The sequence below is a fragment of the Plutella xylostella genome, chromosome 5, assembly GCF_932276165.1.
Source record: "Plutella xylostella chromosome 5, ilPluXylo3.1, whole genome shotgun sequence".
In the NCBI taxonomy this organism is placed as follows: domain Eukaryota; kingdom Metazoa; phylum Arthropoda; class Insecta; order Lepidoptera; family Plutellidae; genus Plutella; species Plutella xylostella.
The window spans coordinates 9,341,540-9,364,650 of record NC_063985.1 but is presented as its reverse complement, the minus strand read 5'-3'; the positions used below and the strand labels follow the sequence as shown (position 1 = coordinate 9,364,650).

Here is a 23,111-nt window from a genome sequence, read left to right as displayed (position 1 = left end):
ACAACAATCGTTAGTATTTAATTTTTATTATTTTTAAGTACATAAAATAGACCTATCAACTAATTTGTAAAATATATAATAATAATAATATGTATATCTTAAATTAATTTATTGTAAAAATCTTGACTTAAAGTTTTGTTTCATTTCTCTTTTGAAAAAAATAAAATCAAGAGAAGCGCTAGAGATTGAGAGTTGATTGTTCGCGGGATCGTGGTTAAGGCACTAATAATAATAGACGACGTTAAAATTTGTCTGCATAATAATGTGACTAGCGCTGGCTGCTTATTGTACGAGTGTGGGCGTGGCGTGTGCTCAGACGGCCTCGGCGGCGCCGGGCGCGTAGTCGGCGCTGACGATGAGCGGGCGTTGGTGCGGCGCGCGGGGGGGCAGCTCCTCGCTCAGCGGCCGGTACACCAGCCCGCAGTCCTTGCGCGAGCGCTGCAGCGCGGCCGCCAGCGCGCTGTTGTAGCGCTGCTGCGGGCGGCGGCGCGCGGCCAGCAGCCCGCCCAGCGCGCCCAGCAGCAGCAGCAGCGCCGCCGCCGCGCCCAGCGCCCACGCCGCGCCGCCGCCGCGCGCCTCCACTGTCTCCAGCACCGTGTACTCGAGGCGGCTCGCGTTGCGGTCCACGAGGCGCACCTGCAGGCTCACCACCTCGCCCGCCGCCGCCGCCGCCTGCTTGCTCTTGCTCGCCTTCTGCTTGGGCTTCTCCACGAGCTTCACCTTCAGGTCGACGTCGTCGTCGTCGTCGCTGTAGTCCTCGCCCGCCTCGTAGTCGTCGTCGTCGTCGTCATCGTCGTCATCGTCCGCGTCGTCGTCTGCGTCGTCGTCGTCGTCATCGTCGTCTGCGTCGTCGTCGTCGAGCGCCTGCGGGTCGGTGGTGTTGGCGGGCGCGGCGGCCAGCTTGCCGTCGTCCAGCGTGTCCTTCAGGTCGAAGTTACCGAGCGCGTCCTCGTCGATCCTCTCCCAGATCTCCTCGTCGGACACGGCGGCGGCGGCGGCGGGGGAGGCGGTGGTGGGCGCGGGCGCGGGGGGCGCGGCGCCGCACACGTCGCGCGTGAGCTGCTGCCACTGCGCGGCGGGCGCGGGCTGCTCGGCCGCCTGCGCCAGGCTGCTGAGCGCGGGCGCGGCGGCCGGCGACACGCCGTGCGCGCTCAGCCAGCCCATGAGCGCCTCGAAGTCCTGGCTGCAGGCGAGCGGGTTGCGCGCGGCGTCCAGCGTGCGCAGGCGCGCCAGCCCCGCCACGTCGCGCACGCGCAGCGCCGTCAGCCGGCACTCCGACACGTTCAGGTAACTGAGGTTGGCGAGGAACTTGCCGGCGCGCGGCTTGTCCTCCCACAGCGCGGTCAGCGCCGTGCGGCTCGCGTCTAGCCACGCCAGCGCGGGCGCGGCGCCCAGCAGCGCGGCCGACAGCGCGCGCAGCGGGTTGCCGCGCAGCGTGAGCTTGCCCAGCTCCTTGTTGTTGTCAAACAGGTGCGGGTCGAGCGTCTCGAGGCGGTTGTCGGCCAGGTTGAGCTCCACGAGCTTGGGGCAGCGCGCGAACACGCGCGGCGGCAGCGCGGCCAGGCGGTTGCCGGCCAGGTTGAGCTGCGACAGCGCCGTGAAGGTGCTGAGCGAGTCCTCGGGCAGCGCGTCCAGCCCGCAGTGCGACGCGTCGAACAGGTAGATGTTGAACTGCTCCGCCATGCACTCGAAGCCGCGCTCGGGCAGGCGCCGCAGCCGCGGGTTGTGCGAGATCTTGAAGATGTCCAGCTCCATGTTCTCCTTGATGAGGATGCTCGACACAAAGTCCAGGTCGTTGTAGGACAGGTCCAGGTAGTTGAGCTCCACCAGCTTGTGGAACGCCTGGTTGTGGATCTTCTCGATGCTGTTGCCGCTCAGGTTGAGGTTGGCGATGTAGGTCATGCCGTTGAACATGGAGGGCCCCACGAAGCGGATGTGCGTCTGGCCGGCGTTGAGCGTGAGCAGGTCGGCGGCCTGCAGCCCGTACACGGTGTCGATGGGGTTGCGCTGCACGTGCAGCGTGGCCAGCTCCGTGTTGTCGCGGAACACGTCGTCGGGCAGCGCGGCCAGCGCGTTGTCGCTGAGGTCCAGCTCCTCCAGGTCCAGCAGGCGGCGGAACGTGTCGGCGTGCAGCTCGGCCAGCGCGTTGCCCGCCAGGTTCAGGTACATGAGGCCGCGCAGCTGCTGCAGCGCGTGCGGCGTGAGCTGCTGCATGTTGCAGTACGACACGTCCAGCTCCTGCACGGAGCTCGCGTTCAGGAAGTAGTCGCGGCTGCCGGGCGCGGGGAACTTGAGCGGGTTGCCGGCCAGCGTGAGCAGCAGCAGCTTCTTGTTGGCGGCGAAGGTCTCCGGGTGCAGCGCGCGCAGGCGGTTGTTGCTGAGGTTCACGGCGTACAGCTCGTGCAGGCCGAGGAAGGCGGTGGGGCTCACGGAGCGCACGGTGCTGTTCACGATCTTCACGGTGGCCGCCTGGTGCAGGCCGAGCTTGTAGAAGATGAGGTCGTCGAGGTCGATGGGGAAGCGCGCGTTCTCGACCACCAGGTCGGTGATGTCATCGCCGAACTTCTGCACGCCGACCTCGAGGCGGCTGCACTTGGCGATGCGGTACCCCTGCGAGACGGTGCAGATGCAGTCGCGCGGGCACGCCTTGTCCTCGCTGAACAGCACCTGCTCGCGCTCCGCGTAGTCGTCATACAGCTCCGGCGCGGCGGTGCCGGCCGCGGCCAGCGCCGCCACGGCCAGCAGCACCACCGCCCCCCCACATAGCCACGTCATGGCGAGACGAACTCTGAAAAGAATTAGAAAACATGTTGTTACTTCGGGGTATTGTATGCCTAACGGAGGCCTTTATTGTAGAGGGCAGTGGAGGACAAACAACGTTTAACAGTTGGTGTTTATAATTTATAAACGAATAATGTTCTTGACCAAATACGGGATTTAATTTGACGCCATACATCTTTAAAGCCTTCTAGAAGGAATAAAGTCGTCATGTTGCCAAAACAATATAGTAGGTGTGGTATTTTTTACCGATCAGAACGACGTCATATGAGCTAACAATAGGTAACCGTTTTGTTGTTACAATAGAAAACGGAAAACAGAATTTCTTGTTTTCATTATAAACCAAATAGTCTGAGTATTTTCGGAAGCTTACAAACATAGTAAAGTTTGCTGCGTGGAAACTAGGCTACATTTTAAAGAGGTGACCGCTTTGCCTTGTACCTTATCGTTTAATTGAATGCCAATGTTAGCCTATTAACCTATGTGTTTCCGTTTTGCAGCTTGCATCTGCAAGTTTTAATTGTTTAGCCAAAAATAGTGCAGATTCCAGTAAACATTGTCGCATTCGACTAATGGCTGTCATTTATTTGAATTGCAAACAGCTGCTCCTTTGTTTATTGACGGAGCGTTATCGATTGTGATTGATCGGGCTGTGGTCTGTTTCCAATGTTTCATAAATATCTGGTTTCCAGTATAACTACGCAAGATAATTAAGTAGGTACCCTACGCACTTTGTTTTGCCCTTTACCTAACTTTAATCTATATTCGTTTTAGGGTGGATTCGACCAACGTCGAGTAACTTTTTACTCACGAGTAAACTAGCAGTTACTCGCGAGTAAGCCGATTTTGCATTCTACCAAACCCGAAACCAAGATAAGTAGCTTATCCCAAGAATAAAATGTTATACCGCCAAAATTGACCGTGTAACGAGCTTATCCGAGAGTAATTTTGTAATGGCGGCGGCACATCAGCTGATTAGAAAACCGTCATAATGACATATAAGCACATCTGTCAAAACATAAACAAAAGTAAGTTAATAGGCAAATTCTCAAAATAACAACAGCGAATAAAATATTAAAACATAAACAATTTCATACTATTATAATCCATTCAAACTAAGTTGGCATGTCATTTCTATTGCATGCTTTGAAACGCAGCTATTTTTATTTTAGTTGCATTACAGTTTTGTTCCTCGTTCATTCAATTAATCATGGTATAACTTGGTAGAATGCAAATGTACTTATCCCAGATATTTACTCGCGTATAAATTTTATTCTGGTATAGTTATTCTCGTGTAAGGTGATGTTTGGACGAATTCGCCCTTAGTGGGTTTAGAAGAATCCACCTCCTAGATGTGCAAGTGACACAAGTCATGGTTACGAGTTTACGGCGCGACGCACATTTTCATTGCAAATTTTCCTCTTGGCGACGCCATTGCTCGATAATCATTATTGTCAGAACTCGGCGCACACTCTCGATAATGCCAACATTACCTATTTATCTTTATATGAGCTGTCGTCGAAAATTCTAAGAATTAAAAAACCGAGTACCTGAATTATTATGTTAAGTGATGTAGGTGGTTTTGGGCGATTGTGAGTGTCATCGCCACAAAGCACTACCTATGTATTTGCTTTGTTATCATCGCAACTGTTGCCGTGGGGTTATGGCGAAGTCAAAAGGAAGTAACATTTACGAAGTAATTATTGTCAAATTCAATACAATTTCAATCCGAAAATCGTTATCAAAACAAGTTCGCGATAGGGGTCTGACCAGTCAGCGAGTGACGCTAGTAACGCTATTAATTTCCATTTCTAACTGGCTCAGCCTCAGTAACAAACTACAGTCAGCTCTAGTGTTTCTCACCGAGACCCCGACCTACCTATATCCCTGTGTAACTTTGATTTTCCTGTGTAAGAAAGAACACTTATACATAAAACGTTAATCTATTTAGTCGTTAGGTCACCTGCAGGTGTTTTCACTGTAAACTAGTTATCGATAACAATGAAGTAGTGAAAAAAGTCACGTATATTTAAATAGACATTGATCAATAGTATTATCCGTAAGAATGAGATAAAATAACTTGAAATGATCGAGATGAAAGTACAAATAACCTACGTCCGTAGGTACCTACATGATTTCTTGTCGATAAAACACTAACATTATGTAACGACTGATGAATATGTACAAACAAACATAGAAAGTAGCAAGTATAAAACAGTTTCTGTAAACGGTATTGTAAACGACTTTAAGAAACTTCTCACACCTGTCAACTTGTCGCCCAGAAATTTTTAAGACAAAATAATTTAGTAATTCCAAAAAAGTATGAGTGTCTAGGTAATGTCTACTAGTCACTGAATCGAGTCGTTTTTTAAATGAATATGCATAAGTACAAAAAGTTGTTAGTTAAGTCATCTAACATGTATTTCCTAATTATCTAATAAAAGCCAGTTTAAACGGTTAACTCGAGACATGACACGTCTGTATTGTTATCTCTTCCTTTAATCTTCATCTGCAGGCACATCTTCTACCTAGTTGTACGTTGTACATGGTATAAGTATAACTTTGTAGCTAATGTTTTTTCAAGACTAATTCACTCAGGTTATTAACATTATGTTAAATTGGCTACTGTGATACTTATCTAACAGCTATGTAGATATAATGTACAAGATGGAAAATATATATTGATGCAGAAACATAACGTATACCTACTATAACTATAGTGTATCATGTATGAAACAAAAACATCCTGGGACTAATAATAATAACCCATCGTCTTGGTTTGAGGAACAAAAGTACCTAATAGAAAAAACCAAAACTAATTAATAGGAAGGCCTCTAGACTCTAGAGTTAGAGAGTATACAGAGTTATCTTCATCATAGATAGGTACACTGATAAGATAAGCAAGCTATTAACACGTTATGTCCCCACAGAATACCTAGATATATTATCATGTTGTTTATTAGTTGGATTATGAGAACTACAGAAACAAAAGATTCATTAAACAAATGTTTATCGCGCCACGCTAACATCAACAAAATTGCTATTCAACAGAGAAACATTAATCCATGAAACAGGTAGGTAAATCTACCTACCTTTATTAAAACGTATAGGTACCCATACCCATATCACCCATCCGTAAAAGAACCTAATCATCTAAATCTAAACTATTTAATTCCTCGCCAAAGTGCAAAGCCTTCATAATACTCCACAAACTAAGTATCTATCTTACCTTATAATTATTCAGGTTTCAGTCCGGACAAAAAAAAACTACACTCGCAGTGGCACTAATATGTATGTAACAGCACTATGATATTAGATACAGTAACAAAATTCCCCACAGTAATATTATTCACTATCATGCATTATATTTTCATGCTCTGGTATTTATTCGGGTTTTTCAGGCGATACGTTGCTGTAAAACAGCTGAATAACACGTCTGTTGTTGGCGCCGATCGGCTCACTAGAGTCAGTCAACAAACGAAGGATCCGGACTGGCGTATCACGGCCGTATCAAGATAATTAGGTGCTGTGTACACAGACGCCAATACATGAAGGTATGTTGTTTGTTTTCGCCTGTAGCTATGTGTCACTCACAGCTCAAAGACTGGTAATTTAACTTTTCTCAAGTCTTTTCACGTGTGTGTGTGCGTCTATACGAGGATAAACCAGTCATAAGTTATTTAAGTCTGCAGGTAAACTAAGCAGCACTATGCAAGATTTATAAATTCTACTGGTCTTGCTATTCAACCGATAACTATTATAACAATTACCGATTAATTACAAAGTTAAGTCGTATCGCGGACGGAAATAAAAAGCTATCGTGTCTACATAACGAGACACATATGTAATAGAGTTGTGTTTTTTATTCTCTATGTATTCTAAATGTTCGCAGGTACCTAATAGCTTATAGTGTATCCATATAGGCATGTATTAAGAGAACAGCCGCGCGAGCGATGCGAGCTGTGATAAGATAAGGTAGATTAGATAGGTGCTCTAAGTGCCAACGCTCCATATAATTATAATAAACCACAATAAAGCGGGGTGTGTACGATACGATAGAGTCAGCGCTCAACTCCATCACCATTTACTTGCACACTTTACTGCTCGATACATTGTACGGTTTGCTTCAGCATTCGGCATGTAGGATGAATTCTAAGTTTCAGGGCAACGAAAACCGACTGCCCAAAATAGTGTTTACCTAGTGTTATTGAAACGTTTAGAATTTTATAGAGAGAAAACAAAACACTAAATTAAATAAATCTATCCCATCCGAATTCAAAGATAGTAGTTGATTTGTCTGTAAAGATAGAGATAGCCTGTTTTCCAATCCGGAGGGCCCATGCGGTATGGTATAATATGACTCACATGAATCCCGCAAGATGCAACAGGTGGCTCATAAGTCCGAAACATGAATGACCATGTGGTTTCGGTAAACTTATTTGGCATTGTCGTTGGGAGGCAGGCAAAAACCTTGTGTCTGGTGATAAAGATCAAAAATCTTGTTGGTGTAGAGCCGCCTGTTGTAATGCACAATCTGTAAAGCTTGGAACTTTTACCTAATGTCCTTAACGGTTACACAACTGTTAACTAATTTAACTATGTTCACCTACGTCTCTTGAAAATCAATTGAAAATGGAGCCAATTAGTTTATTCCGGTCGGCGGGGCACTCACAAAGAGTATGACCAGTATAACTACTGCAGTTAGATGAACGATTTAGGTACTTTGCATACAATACAGCAGCTACAATGCCTTGGATAGGAAATGCAATTGGTCGCGGCCCCTCATTGGACGAGACGTGCAAAAATGCGAGTCGGATTTCAATTTGAAATATTTACACTACTGTGTTGAAAACTAAATATTTGGAACAGTTTCTAATAAAATCATTTGGAAAATGATATGTTTACCTAGTACTTAAGCTCTAAGCAATACAGGATAACGGTGGTGCAGCGAGCGGTTGGAGCTGTAGGGTGGTGTGCCCCATACCCGGCCGGGGCAGATTTATTGTAAAAGAGATTTGTCTAAGTATTTTTTTCTAATTTAGTAGGAAATAATCATTATTAGTCGTAAATCCCAAAACTCGTATACTTAGATCAGATTTGCAAAAGGCAAATCGTATTTTTTTTTAATCTTTATTCATACTTAACTAACTACCTGAAATATGCAAAGTAATGTTATAGAAGTAGCTACCTTTTATAACATGTGTGTTTCATGAGTGATTTTCTTCATTAAGGTCATAAAAGCAAGATAATGAATGCTGTATCTTTAACCATTAATCATTTGGTTTACGAATAAGCCATATTTTTACATTTTTTTTATATATACTTAAGTACTAAGATAAAGTACAAGCATACACACCTCTATAATTTGGTTCAGCCAATCACCAGCAGGAAAATTTGGAACTGCAACAACAAAAAAGCATTTAAATAAAACTGTTTCAATCAATAACAAAAGAGCATCGGCTTAGGTATTGAAAACTCAATGCAACAGATGGTCGGGTCGTTGACCTACTTGCAAATGTTAGCAATCGAAAGTCTGGTTTGTATATTAATATAGTATACAGACATCATACTCATAGACTATCGCTTTATCGATTGAAATAGGCATGGTTTGTAACTGAAGCTCAGATCACCTAGATGCACTTAAGTCTATAAGAAAAAGAACTTAGTCCTTATACAAAAGTGCATTATACTATACTGTGTTGCCAACAAGTTATCAAAACGGCATTAACAAAGTTGCACTCAATATATCCATAAATACCGATAGAAACTTTAATCTCTACACCGACATTCAATCGCTCACTCAAAGCGAGAAATCGGCAAATGCGTTTCATTCATCATACGAGGAATTGCACGAGTCGTGGGCGTGTCGGCGGGGGCGGGGGTGGGAGCGGGGGGGACAGTGCAGTCAAACAGCTTTATGATTGTAGGTACCTAAGTAGACTAGCATAGCACTAGGCTAGACTGGTTCCTGGTACCAATACTAATCGCGAATATCGCGATCCTGCGCGGTCAAATGACACTCTTTGATTTAGTTCGGTTTAAAGGTTTCAGTGTAAGTAATTAGTGAATAATGTGTTTATCCATATCATTGGTTATTCTCAAATAAAATTTAAATATGTTAATATTGAACATTTATAGCTGCAATCAAACAGAAATGCAGCAACAGTCGTTGCAGTTACATTTTTTGATAGAAACTAAACAACCTGGCGAAAGTTTACAGCGCTGAATACAAACAAACAAAGTGGTTGTTGTAAATATTTCATATATTTGGATAATAAAATCTTGGTATAAATTCGGATCACGAATAGTAGAACTTCTAGAACGAAAGTTTAGAATTTGACGAAGTGCCCCCAACTGACGCACTGACCCTACAACCCTACATAAACCTAAATCTGTTCAGCTATTCACAAGTGATATTAATTATATTATTATGGGTTTTTGTTTGCTTTTATGTGGTTCTTGGTTAAGTTATGCCCTCTACGTAACGCGTCCTCTCTGCCCTCTCACTGACGAAGGTATAGGAATAATTATGTAGAAGCAAGAGCAAGATTTAATTGTTGGCGCCAACAAATTCGGACCGAGACAACTGTATAATACATCAACTTATTGATTGCTTCTTCTCCTTGAATACTAAGCAGATCGTAAAACTGTTTCCGCAGCTATTTAGAATAATAATCACAACATGTAGTCATCGTCTATTGAAACTACTCGCATATGGGCGAGCCACTCCACGGTATGGTCTGGTAGTAAATCTAGATTCATGTTTGGTTTGATGACATAGATTCTAACTTTGAATTTTCTATTTGGTGGTTGGGCTCACGCTCATAATTATTTTAAATCTAGATTTACGTGGTTTCTACTAAGTATTGTTCAGGACATTGGTGGATTGTTCAGGATTGACTCGGATTGTATTTGATTAACTCGGAACACATAATAATATAGTGCTGGCTATAAGTACCCTACCATTCATGATTCATTCCTTTAGCCTTTCCCTTGGTCTATCTATTCACCAATGTTGATAAGCACTCGCTTGTTTGATTTGATTAAAATGTCGCCTACCAACGTCGTAATAAATTTAAAATTTCATTATGGGATTGCTAAAAAACAAGTACTTACCTAAGTAATGCTTTCGGCAAACTAAAATACCGTCCTGAATTGACATATATCATTGCCGTCCTGTTTAAAAATTTATTTACTGGTAAGTAGTGACAATAAATAAACTACGAGACTTTGGCAGTCCGTATCGGGTGTTGGGTGACACATTGAAGTCGTATCGTACCCAAATCACCTGCTTTCGACAGATGATGAATGCTTATGTAATTTGCACAAATTATAACAAATGACGGGCGAATCGAATTACAGGTTATCTTAATCGGTTCACCGAATTAGAGAAACGTATACATTACTAAAAACTATAGTATGTAGTAGTACCTAGTTAACAATAACCTGATTGAAACACAAAATAATGAATTAAAACTTTTTCGGGATTTTAAATTAAGGACTTAGGAAACAACATGTCGATTCTGCATGCACAAATGAGTTAAATTAAACATGAGCTCGGTATTGAGACTGGAGAGCGATAAGAACACCATTACGTATTTGTTATGGTCCCTAAGTAACCACCTATGTGATAAAGTTAATTCTTTACTGTGGCCTCTTTTGATAATGTAACAGGTCTTGTTACGATTAGCACAAGAGTAGATATGGAAGCCAGCTACGGGTGGTATTTAAATATCATTCTCAGTAGCTATATGAGGGAGACAAACTTTGTAGCAAACCTGATTAATTATTGCTGGCACATAATAAAACATGGAAAAAAACTAAATAGTTTGTTTGGTGGCAAAAACCTCATTGGTGCTGGTGGCATGGACACCTGGCTGCACACTCAACATCTGCAAGGAGGCTGCGACTGGACTAACCTGTTTAGTGACGAGTCTCTGTAATTTAAGTACCTATTTTACTGACGATAGCACGGGTCTAGATGGCATCTGGGAATGCTTTGTGGTTGCTTCGGGTATTAAAGACAGTATACAATAGAGATCTAAGTAAGTAACTATATCTGAATAGATATTCACATGCGTTTTTTCAGGATTGTCATTACAAAATGTAATACTTATATAACTTCTTATCCTAATCCTAACTAATATTATAAATGCGAAAGTAACTGTGTCTGTCTGTCTGTTACTCTTTCACGCCAAAACTACTGAACGGATTTGAATGAAATTTGGTATACATACGGTCTAGACCCTGGGAAAGAACATAGGCTACTTTTTTATCCCGGAATTCCCACGGGAAAACTTTCCCACTGACGGACACTTACTGCATTTGACGTCCTCCACACTTTCAGAAAAAAATCACAACGTCGAATGCAGTCCCCGCTCTTTTTCTAATTATTTCAACAACGGTCAATGCAGTCCTGTTTTACCTAGAGTTTGTATGAAGACCATCTTGTTGTGCTTTATTTGGAAGGATTTCAAAGTTATATGTGCACCCAGAGTACCTTTTTTTCACACAGAAAAAAGTTTTCATACAGAAAAAAGTGTGAACTCATACGCACACAACGGTCACCGACGTCGTGTTTTCTTTACTGCGCCTAGGCAGTGTGCCGGCATGTGCACCAGCAAATCATCACTCAACTCCCATACAAAAATGTTGTGCGTTTTTATGAGTTTCACCGTTAATCTAGTGTCCATCAATGTGTTAAGGCGAAGCGAAGCGCGCGGGAACAGCTAGTTGATAATAATGATTCCATTCTTCAGTCTTGGATTTTATCTCTGTTATTTTGTACTAGCTGTTCCCGCGCGCTTCGCTTCCCATTAAAAAGTTTTCCCGTCAATCAGGCGAGATCTTGGCTTTTACCAAACGCGATAAGGACGCCCGCTAGGACTAAAGGATTAGATGACGGTGTCTATTCTGAACTAATTTATATGAAATGGATTAAATCAATAATTTTTCGAAGTTAATCTATCACGGGACACGCATACAAATTACTTAAGTACCTACATGAAATCATCTACTAGATCGTGGTAGGAAAGTCGCCACTTCGTGACCAACTAATTGCTAATACCAGTCTATGCTAAAAACGAAAAGCTTTTATAAGCAGCTTATCATTTTTGAATTCATGATTATTTAATTACGAAAAAAGTAGGTTAAACACCATGCAACCCACTTGATAGACGTGGTGAAATGTAGAACCTCCAAGTTTTGGCTGGTTAAAAAGTAAACATTTTACATTGAAGTAATAGTAAAGTGATACAGGTAATGCAAAGGACACGGAGGCTGTTTACAATAGCGCAGTGCTATTGCTACAGAAGTCATCACCGCTTTATTTAGAATTCATAAGTTGAAACAAGTATGACAATGATTACGCGAACGAGCAAATGAATTGTCAATTACAAAAGGTGGGAGACCCTCTAAATTACGTCATCGTTATTTTATTTACGTACTTACCTAACTATCTAACGCAACACTATCAGAAATGAATAAAGTGCAGTAAAAATATATGAATTTCGTGTCGTCGGTAAGACAACAACGTCGGAAAAACAAAACAGGTGAGTTCAAATTGAAAATGAAAAACAGGGTGGAAAATTCCGTCATAAATTGGAATGATTTTCCATGTAATCTGACCCTTCTCATTATGCTCCAGAACAGACATAAATAAAATTTAACGAATCTAGAACATGGCCTGATTGAGTAACCTTATTTCAGAGATGATGTAATCTACTTTTACCTTTACATCCTTCGATTTGGACTTTACAGCCCCCATGGAAAGCGCGGCGAAGTGTCCCAGCGTAAATGCCAAGGCTTCATGCCGAACCGTCATTGTTTGAAATTGGGACTGACGGTCTAAATATAGTATAATCATAAAAGGGAAAATGGGACGTGTAATAATGTCATGAAAAGTTTGGCGTTATTGGCTGGGCTCTAAAGGCGTTTTTAAAATAATCTACCTACCTACTAAATTATTGTGAGATGCTGACGCGAGAAGGTTAAATTACTTAACTATTTAAAAATAAAATGCTTTTAATCAAACGCTATATATAATACCTATTTACCTTAATATTTTCATACCACGTTTACCATTTCAATAAAATTACTACATACCCGTTAAAGAACAATTTAGATACTTATATAGTACCTATCTGCTATGGGAACAGAAAGCCGCACCGTAGGTACGTCTCGATGCGTCCACACACAAGTGAGAAAACAGGTGTATCAATATTAGAACAATGTCTTTCGTAATAAGTAAATAATTAACAATAAATCGTGTTTACTGACGATTAGGAAATACGTAAGTACTTATAGACAAACCTCGTGAGATTTAGTAACACATAGCAAGCTTATATCGTACCGAAATAATTTGAATGTTATAATGAATTCATAAATAATGTTTGGCATGATTCTGCCTATCCAAGTCCATCAAAGATTTGTGGGCTAAATTATGATATCGACCTAATATAAATAAAGTAGGTAAGTACTTTTACCTATATGGTTTATGTAATCATAAACTTTTTGCATACATAATCGACTACCTATAAAAAGTGCGAAAAGTGCTTATTGTAGTGTGAAGGTCGACACGTCTACCAACTGGTCTTCGGACCGCTGAAGGCGTTGCTGACGTGACGTGACACAACTACTCACTCCATAATCTCATACTTATTACATATCGTTTAGGTACAACCTATATTATGAGGTATGAGCAATATATTGTCTAGTACCGCAATTCAACAACTACTTACATATTATGTTAAGGTCTTAAATGGTAGCCTTAAGACATCGCTATTAATTCACTTAATTTATGATGAGGACGTTAGATAAATCAATAGAAGCGCCAAAAACAAAACTCCTTAACACAGCTGACAATTTGGCTCCCAAAGTCAGACTATAAATCTGTAAGCTGCATGACTTGAATAAAATATTTCCTTCGATTGTGATTCAATCTTGGCTCTTGAGTCTTGACTGATTCAATGATTTAATATCAGCCTTGGGATTTTGATGGCGGCTCGCTTCAAATTTGTGAGTTTTTTTTACTTTAATTAATTGTAATAGGATCAGTTGTGAAGATAAACATTTATAAATGCCTTTAATAAGGGACGTGTTAAAAAACAAAACGATCAAAACAAGTGAAGTCGAACCAGTGCGCAGTGTAACACGTAGACCTCGGCCTGAGAGTCCATTGAGAATGTTTCAACGGGTCCCGTTATTCTCGGCTCTTATCTAAGAGACCCGCCTTTGCTTGGACTCTGTCGATGCTTAGTATGGTATCGTATAGTATAACCTTTCGAGGCGCACCGTTGCTATCCGACGCGGAAGAAGTAATACGAGCCTTTAGTCTGACTCATAGTCATATTACTCTGAAGTAGTGGTTTGGTGCTCGGCTATCTTTTTCATTACACCAGATATTTTCAGGTACCATCAAGCACAGACAGTTTTTAAAATTTATGAGAACTAGTCTGACTGAATATTTTTTTCCACGATTACCAACGCTAGTCCAGCTCTTACTATAGCGTTTGTCATCGATACGTAAATGTTAAGAAGAATTCGACCCAGATGAGGTACAGATTCATTATTTTTCTATTTTTAGAAAGCGTCAGTTGAACTTGCCGACTGACTACTTACTAGTTATGTGTCCATAACACACTTTACATACTCCAACTCTACGTATACAGGTAGGTAGATCCTACCGTCGCCGTCGTTAGATCGTCACTATAAATAAATGAACGAGACTATGCTAATTAAACACACGCAAAACTAAGTAGTGAGGCACTTCAAGCCAATTCAAGTTCATATCACACCAATTCTAGACCTAGGCACAGTACGAGTATAGTTGCAGCTTCGCAAATTGGCAATCAGTAGCCTGGTATAGGTAATGGGAGCGGTGGCGGTTAGTTCAAATGGTAATTTTAATGGAAGACTTCATTACACCGAAGGCCACAGATCTCATTCTTAATCGACCTGTCAGTCACAGTCACAGTAGCTTCATCATCACGCGAAATAACTCAATTTCAACCCACGTCCAATAAGAAAAAATACAATGTGTATCAATTGGAATGCTCCACGGGCGCGACCGCTGCCGAGGTGTAAATGTTTGTGGCCTCCAACGCTTACTTAATGTTTACATTATTAATGGTTACTGACACATCTACACCGAAAGAAAAACTTTTCTAAAGGTACCTGACCGAATCGAAAAGGCCCAGAGTATCAAGTGGGAACCGCTTACGAAAGGGCTCTTTCATTCAGTACGGTGCATCTGCTTGTGGCAAGAGAACGGGAAACTTGGTGCAATAGTTTCGAACAAAGAACTTAGGTACGATGAGTAGATAGTAATTTATTAAATACGTATTGATATTTATATAAGTAAAAATCGTTAAAAAAAAGGTGAAACTTACTATTACGTGTACTTACCTATATATGTAGTTGTTGTTACTAGGATTAAGTAAATCCTTGGCAAGCCAAAGCGATAAGTACCTAACATAAATAAGCATTAGGAAAACATGGTAATTTTTTGTGACAATAAAGTGATGGTCAAACAAATCAGCATTACTCGTACTCAAAAAGACCGTAACGAAATTACTAATAGTTTTTTGAAATAAGAATACTGACTACTGACTACTGACTACTGACTACTGATGTGAAATCCAACGCTTCATGAAAGAACGAGAAAGTTCTCGTGATGGGACGCGATAGCAGCTTTTACATTTACATACATGTGCTTACGCTAACATACAAAGTCTTAGCACACGATTCGAGAATATTGGGTATGAAAAGCCACATTTATAGCCTATAGAATAAAATTAGGCTAGCTTTCTGACACAACAAGATATAGGTAATAAATGGGAGATAGTACAAAGGAGAATGGCTAAATCTCTATGGGGCCATGACCCGCCAGAGCAGCCACTGAGGAAACATAATACTGATGATAGCCCATGACCTACAGTATATCCTGGTGTAAACTTTATTAATTATGAATGAAGCATGGGAGAACTAGATGTTTCCTCAAACTAAGTTTTATTTTTTGAAGTGGTTTAGATTTTTTTAATTTTAAAACCTTTAATAAAAATAGGTTTGAATAGTGGCTGCAAAGCGGATCAGATTTGGTCATTGTCTTTTCTATAAATAATGAAAAAAATGTAGTATTTTCAGCCAACTTAGCTTATTTTGATGAGTGCAACTAGGAAAACTGCAAATATGAAATGCGACCTGAAGCTTACAGCTTCCAAACCTATGCCGATACATTGAGTCGTCGACGCGACGGGGGAGTTCAACTTTGTCAATGTTTCTTACTTAATTGTTGATTGGGGTTTCGCTGAAGTTCTTGTAACAGAAGAGTGAAGTATGGCTGGTCAGAGGGCTATTACAGTTTCCTTGAGAACTTGCGTCACTACCAAATACCTAACTATAATAGCCAAGATTAGATAACTTTTCAAATTCTATTCTATTCCAGAAATAAAAGCAAAAAATACTCCTCTCTTTTTGCTTTTACATTTTCATAAAGACATCAAAGAAATCAGGCTTCCGAAACCTATTAGGGGTCATGGACATACTTTGCTCTTAATTAAGCATTGTGTACACAGGCGCTGGAATCCTTATCTGGAATACCTACCTAGTTTCGTTGTCAAAGATCTTGTTTTTCTAGACTGGGTGTTGTTTGATCAGAGCATGCCTTAGATAAGAAGGCATCGGATAAATCTGAGGCGTGTTCATTCGTAGTCTTTGTTAAATTTCATTTCATTGCACTCTGTAAGGACATGAATATTTTCTCTTTGTTTCAGTTCCATATTCCCAGCGCATTCCTTTAGTCAAGTAACCAAGCAGTCTCATTTCTCTTGATTCTTAGTAAATGAACCTAATAAGGTACCTACCTACCTCATACCGAGTATGACTTGGTGTGACTCATGGTCATGATTTGAAGACTAATTACGTAAACAATGCAATATCAGTTTTAGCCGCAAAAGAAGGTAAAATTAAATTTCATTATGGTTTTTTACCTCGTCATATAATATGAATATAACGATAAGTATTTAGGTTACAAGGAAAATGCACCATTGCATGATATAAGTCAGGTAGTAATATAGCTGGCAATTATAAAGTAGGCACGGCGTAAGGTCTTGGGGAATACCTTATCAATTTTGAAAATTACTATTTTACCTCTTGCATTGGAAAAATTGCCAAGGCCTATAAGCTTCAGTTATTAAATCTTTTATGTGGTCCAATTAATCAACATCAGTTTATAACGAGACTGTCCAAGTCCAATCATTTAAATTTTTACCGCAGTTGCTGAGATGCGATGATAATAATGAAAACTCACCACGAATTTGTAATATTCAAAATAAACCGCATAAATGCCTGCTGCACCGTGAGTATAAGTGTAAGTACTTTTATAAATAAGGCAGCTCAACATAAAGATAAGCATATCAATAAATTATCTTAAGAATTTGCTACCTATAGAATAGAAGATTAAGTCAGGCAAAGGCAAAATTTATGGTAAGAATAGTCGAGACTTTCCATGTAAGTAAGTATTAAAAATCTCGGAATTTTAATGCTGCAAAGATCTGTTCCGATTTACAGAGATACCTGGTCTACCTACGTCATTGGAAATTTGCTCTCGAGATCATTGAATAACACAATGGATGGAAAAAAAAACCATCAACAATCGAAACTGATCATGGAATTCACGGATTACTGACTCTACTGAAGTCTACGCGGATTTGTATGGAAGTTGAAGGTTAGCAATTGAAGATCGAACACTTTTTTTAATATGGACCTAGGTATACAACAGACACAGATTTACGTCGTCAGTTTAGGATGGGTAGATATTCATTGAACTAAATAATATTATATTCTTGTAAATATGTCGGGTCTTGGATGTGCCCGTAAATCCATTGCATTACACAGGGACTAACATAAACACTGGCGAAAAGTGGGTGCAGCAACGCACCTCTGCCTACCCCGCAAGGGAGTACATTAATACAAGATGTGAGTGTTTATATTATACTATAAGTCCGAGAGGTACTTACATAGGTAGGTGCCCGCTGAACGTTACGCAACTGTTACAGCAGATGTTACTATTGCTGGTACCATATTATGCGAATCTGGATGAGATCAAATCCGATAATAAATACTGTAGACGTAACAAAAGTAATTCCACGTAATATTTAACCGTCCACGCTTGATCGGTTCTACTGCTTGCTACGCAGATGCATGCCTCTTCCCAGTGTGCTTATTGGCAAACGATACTGCCCTTTATGTAAATGGTTTAGGAGCTGATACGACTGATGCGAGCCAGTGGTGGTTGTGTTCATTCGCCAGTCACCGCGATCACATGTCAGGGTTTTTGCAAGCGGCGGCGGCTGCGACAGCAGACGGCCGAGTTTTTGTGCTACCGGAGCGGGCGCATGGCAACTGATTGGCATCAATGAGCAATAACAACGAATTACTCCAGTTACCTCCTTATTGTTACGCTTTTTTCGACAGCGAATCCAAATTGCCTTCCGATTCCGAAATACCACTAGCATTAGTTAAAACATTAGGTACTCCTAACACTTAATGTTTTACATCTGCCATACTACGGCATGCGTTGTCAGTGCTGTGGCGACTGCTTATCAGCACGTGTCGCGCTTTGGTCAACTATCATTTACAAAGCCAACATACAAAAGTAAATGGGGCAAGTATTGGTGATTCAGAGAGGCCTCATTGCACCGGACAGAACAAAGGAAAACCACATCAATGTCATTGTCAACGAAATGAATACCTCAGGAAGTGAACGCGGGGAAGGTTGCCGTTCAAAAGATGAAAAAAGACCGATATTGAATTGTGCATTCAGGAGTGAACTAAACGGGCACAATGTGGGTGGAGACCTGCCCACTGCGCGGTCCGGCCATGTCTCCGGTGGCAATTGGATTAAAAGAAATATGATTTCAATAAACTTTAAATCCAGGATTTCCGTTCTAGATTGACCCGAAGGAAGGAGAAATTGACTCAATAATGGTAAGCTTGAGTCGAGATAGATCACTATGAATTTTTAACAAAGAAACGCAGTGTAAGTGTGCATTTGATCTACTCGACACATTTTATGATGCGTAGATTTTAAATTGTCAGCAGAATAAATATTCCATGAAGCTTAAACTTCCAGCGTAGCTATTGTAAAATTAACCATGGACCGATAATGAAATAAACATATCTCATTGTAGCTATACAAAGTATGTACAATACTTTCATAAATAACTTAGGTTTCCTTTGAATTGAAAGTGTCGACGAGATGCTACATCATAATAACCTTGATGTTGATCAAGGATAAGCAAGGTAGATCACACAATCTAATTTAATCTTGGATTTTAACGATAAAAAATCACAACACCATCTGCAGGAGATGCCTCACTTAGGCTCTATCAAATGGTTCAGTTTGGCCACAAAAGAGACAAAAACTTTTCATTTTGCTGATGTTGCAGTTGAATTTTACAAAGCTATTGTGTTTAGTAAATATAAATACGTCTTCAAAGTAATAAATGTTTCTCGTTCAATGTTTGAAGGTTACGGTGAGGTAGATACAACATGTCGTCATTCGTCGTGTGAGATGACGACATTTTGACAATAAACGGTTTAACTCCGCAGAAAACAATAAGTAATTATTTATCAAATGATTTCAAGTTTTTCAAATTTATATCACCCAGAATTTGCAAGGATTACCTTCATGGTGGCTTTATGGAGCAATCTCCCCATATCAAATCTGCTGCGTTTACAACATCCGATAAAAAACAAAATCCTGTCTCCTTGTTTCTATACAAGTAATTAAAACGTGTAGATAATTAAAACTCATTTCTTTGAGCTACCTGAATACCCCTTATTACCTACACGTAAGTAGGTACATCCTACAGGTCACGTTTCATGTATTTGCACTTAGAGATTTACCTGAGGCCGCCTGACTAGACCTACCTATGACATGATCGGTTCGGCTGCAATGTAGATTTTAATTAGGCGGATTAGTTAGATAATGGCAAAAGATAATTATTTATTTATTTATTTATTTAATCCTTTATTGCACAAATATAAAAATAAGTGTACAAAGGGTGGACTTAATGCTACAAGCATTTTCTACCAATAATGATGGCAATGCCCTAAGAAATGTCATTAATTAGGACAACGAGGTAGATACGCAGCAGGTTGGTATTTTAATGTGTATGACTGTATGCGATGGTATGTGAATAATTTTGGCATTCATTTCATTTAGATAGAAAAAGTAAAGGTACGCTGAGACGAACGCCGACTTTAAACAGTTGAAGAGGCACCAGAGAAAGAAGATATGAGTATAAGGATAGTTGCAAAATTCAAGGCAACCGAGGATCACAAATTCGGTAAACGGTGTTTAGATTTTCATAAATTGAGCGATTGAAACTGCTTGGGCTGAGCAAGCAGTTTCAATCGCAAATCCATAAATAAACTTAAGCAAACAAATGTAATGCATAAGGACATAACAGGAAGGTAAGTAATCGAATAAAGTAGGTATTTATAGATATTAGTTCAAGAAGGAAGTGGCAGATACAGGCTTTCATTTTGTTATGAAAGTGTTGTTTCGATCGTGAGTCATGGGTACACTTTCAGTTATTTCCAATTCGTTAACGTATTAATTGAGTTTATAAATGACCTCTTGTTAATATCGTAATTAATAAAGTAGTTTGGAAGAAAATATTAAGCAAAAACTCGTCTAGAAACGGTCACGTGATCCTCTTTTGTTTACAAAGAGTTTCTAGAGAAAGATAACGGGCTCTACTAGCTCGAGCAGGTAGAGATACCGAGTCCGACAATAGATGTACCTCGCACAATGGGTGGTTAGAAGCAGCTTATTGTTATCCTTCACAAGGCGTGAATTGTCGCACCACAAAACAAAACACTGTCGCTACACCGGAGCACTAATCACTGAGCACACGGAACGAACGCACGATGTCAACTGAAACCATCACATGAGTGCGCGGGCGCAGGCAGCGGCGCGCGAGCCTCAGGCTCACCTCACCTCACCCATATGCACACATTGCCCTCCGTGAATTCTTTGCATAATAAGTGTGAAAGCTCGTCCACGCCATAAAGTTTCCAAAACTCTTGCCGCACACAACATATTCCAAACATTAAAAATATTCTTCCTTACCTTTGCACTGCGCAGATAGGATGTTTTATCACGATCGATGGTTGAAATAAACAAGCGAAAATCGGACACAGTTCACGTTCGTACAGGTTCGTTGAGACTAATGGCGCCGGTTGGTTCCGACCCGTCGACTGCTCCGAGACTCGGAAGGCTGTGCCTTGTTTGTACAATGACGGCAGCAGGGCTCTACGCTCTCGCTCTACACGGCGGCATATGCTGAGTGTTGGAAAGAGACCGCTGTCAAGCTATCAGCACCTCTTCACACCTGGCGGTGCAGCAACCTACATCACCGGTGTGCCTCGGACCTCGGAACAATGTCATGTCTGGTGTTTGCTGTTCGTCTTAAATGATGCAAAAAGTTTACATTGACTCTAGCTATTTAGGACAAGCCAATTTCAGGATTTAAGAAGATGCTAACTAAATAATAAACTGGTCAGGGGAAATTTGTACCAGAATTTGAATTGTCCTGTAAGAAAGCTTTAAAATGCTCTACAATCTACAATATAACTCTAACTTTATTATTTCCGCCGGAAAAATATACTTAATCGCCAAAATCTTCTGATATCGACCAGCACAACGGTAAAATTATTTATTTCAATAATTTCAAAAACTTTTAATTCCTCTTTCCAACTTAAAATTAATTTCCTACTTTTTTGCAAACAATATTACTGCGCGATCTATGGCGAATAGTGGAACATTTATTCAGCCAATGATTTTCTCAGATAGCAACCAATCAGATAGCTTTCTTTTGAGATGGTTTAACACGAAATCTGTAGATGGCGTTAGTAAAAATATTTTGATTAAAAATGAGTTTTTATTCAAATTCTTCAGAATCAAGATCACAGTGTTTTCGTAAACTATTCATTACATCAATTCTAAAAGCTAATTTGTGTTTCATTTTAAGCTTCTTCACCATCGGCATGGTTGACATGAAGAACGCCAGGTCATCATCATCGGCTGCGCTCGGCTCGGACACTGAAGGGCCCACGTGAGAAAGGGAATCTTCATCACCAGATAATTCTTCCGTTTTGATGTCTATCTCGTCGTCACCTAATGTTAGCATTTCCTCAACATCTTCAGAGTTGTTTGGTGAATCAGCCGGTTCAATTTCATGGTCTGTGTTTATTTTGTCTTCGTTTATGAAATTGAGTAGTTTTCCGTGCACGTATTGACGGCGGCCCTTGATAACGGAGGAATATCGCTGAGATTTCCTGTAGTTGTCTCGTAGGTTCTTCCATTTATTTGATAGCGTGAAACCTGTTTAGAAAGTTTTAGTAAGTATACTTAGATTTTTAATAATATTTTCCTTTAGAATATCAACAACTAAAAACATCATTTGGTATTGTATTAGCAAAATATGTCTGTAAGTAGGTGAGTTTAAAAAAACTAACACAGTCCATTTTTCTCAGCGGTGCACTTTTTGTCGAAGTCTTTATAAACATTTCTGCATATTTCACTCCAGGCATTTTTTCTTGCAAACCTGTCCTTGTAGAGATCATTTTCCATATCCCACAGTACAGGTTTCTTCTTCACTTCTTCCACAAGAAACTGGATGTCTATATGACTAGTCTTATCCATTTTGACGAAACTAATACCACTCATTAATATTTAAGAATTAAGTTAATAATGCACGCAAAATTAACGCTTTTAAATTTCGAATAACTCGCGTTGCGCGTCGTGTTATTTTTGTGATGGCTGCTGTAACTACGACTCACTGTCATTATAACCTTAAACACGGTACAAGAATAATTTTAAATGTGTTTTACTTCACAACGTATAAGATTCAAATTTAAATGATAGACGTAACAAAGAAATGCTTACGCTGGAAAGGGATAGATATATTTCCGCCGCGCGTTGTCGCTTCGCGTTCACGAGCGTCATAGCCTGAATCACGTGGTCGCATCGCATTCCATGTTGTGCGGTGAAATGCCATCTATACATTTGCTTTGGAACTAGACCTACAACATGATTCTTTCTCTTCCCGATAATGATAAAAATGATAACAGCCTCAGCCACTGCGCATACTATCTGTTTCAATTCCATTCGAATTCGAAAAATATACTTTAAAATGTAACAAATAGTAGGTGTAACTCGTAGGATATTAGGTATTATTGTATATTATTCTAATCTCTTATGGGGGTCTAAGTACCTGCACCTGGCTCTCTCGAGTGGAACCTTTGTGCATGTCCCCAAGGTG

General features: G+C 40.7%; 2 protein-coding genes across 6 annotated transcripts; both read right to left on the bottom strand.

The window, feature by feature from the left end:
• Window positions 1-7: 7 nt before the first annotated feature.
• Window positions 8-21,159, bottom strand: LOC105398317 (insulin-like growth factor-binding protein complex acid labile subunit). Of its 5 annotated transcripts, none has more exons than XM_048632614.1 (3): window positions 20,918-21,074; window positions 8,135-8,178; window positions 8-2,788 (listed from the first exon to the last, which is right to left on the bottom strand). In XM_048632614.1, the coding sequence occupies exon 3, from the start codon at window positions 2,773-2,775 to the stop codon at window positions 313-315; it is 2,463 nt and encodes an 820-aa protein (XP_048488571.1). In that variant the 5' UTR covers window positions 2,776-2,788; window positions 8,135-8,178; window positions 20,918-21,074; the 3' UTR covers window positions 8-312. The 5 variants fall into 5 exon arrangements, with proteins under 5 accessions (XP_048488571.1, XP_048488579.1, XP_037969009.2 ...); XM_048632622.1 differs by lacking the exon at window positions 20,918-21,074 and adding an exon at window positions 20,589-20,744; XM_038113081.2 differs by lacking the exon at window positions 8,135-8,178 and having other exon boundaries at window positions 20,918-21,159.
• Window positions 21,160-21,714: 555 nt separating this feature from the next.
• On the bottom strand, window positions 21,715-23,016 carry LOC105398269. The gene is made up of 2 exons (XM_011570339.3): window positions 22,306-23,016; window positions 21,715-22,171 (listed from the first exon to the last, which is right to left on the bottom strand). The coding sequence occupies exons 1-2, from the start codon at window positions 22,514-22,516 to the stop codon at window positions 21,729-21,731; spliced, it is 654 nt and encodes a 217-aa protein (XP_011568641.3). The 5' UTR covers window positions 22,517-23,016; the 3' UTR covers window positions 21,715-21,728.
• Window positions 23,017-23,111: the final 95 nt, after the last annotated feature.

Coding starts and splice junctions, on each gene's coding strand:
- LOC105398317 (XM_038113081.2), bottom strand. CDS start 2,775: ATGACGTGGCTATGTGGGGGGGCGGTGGTGCTGCTGGCCGTGGCGGCG.
- LOC105398269 (XM_011570339.3), bottom strand. CDS start 22,516: ATGAGTGGTATTAGTTTCGTCAAAATGGATAAGACTAGTCATATAGAC. Junction 22,172..22,305: donor CGCTGAGAAAAATGGACTGT/GTTAGTTTTTTT, acceptor CTTTCTAAACAG/GTTTCACGCTATCAAATAAA.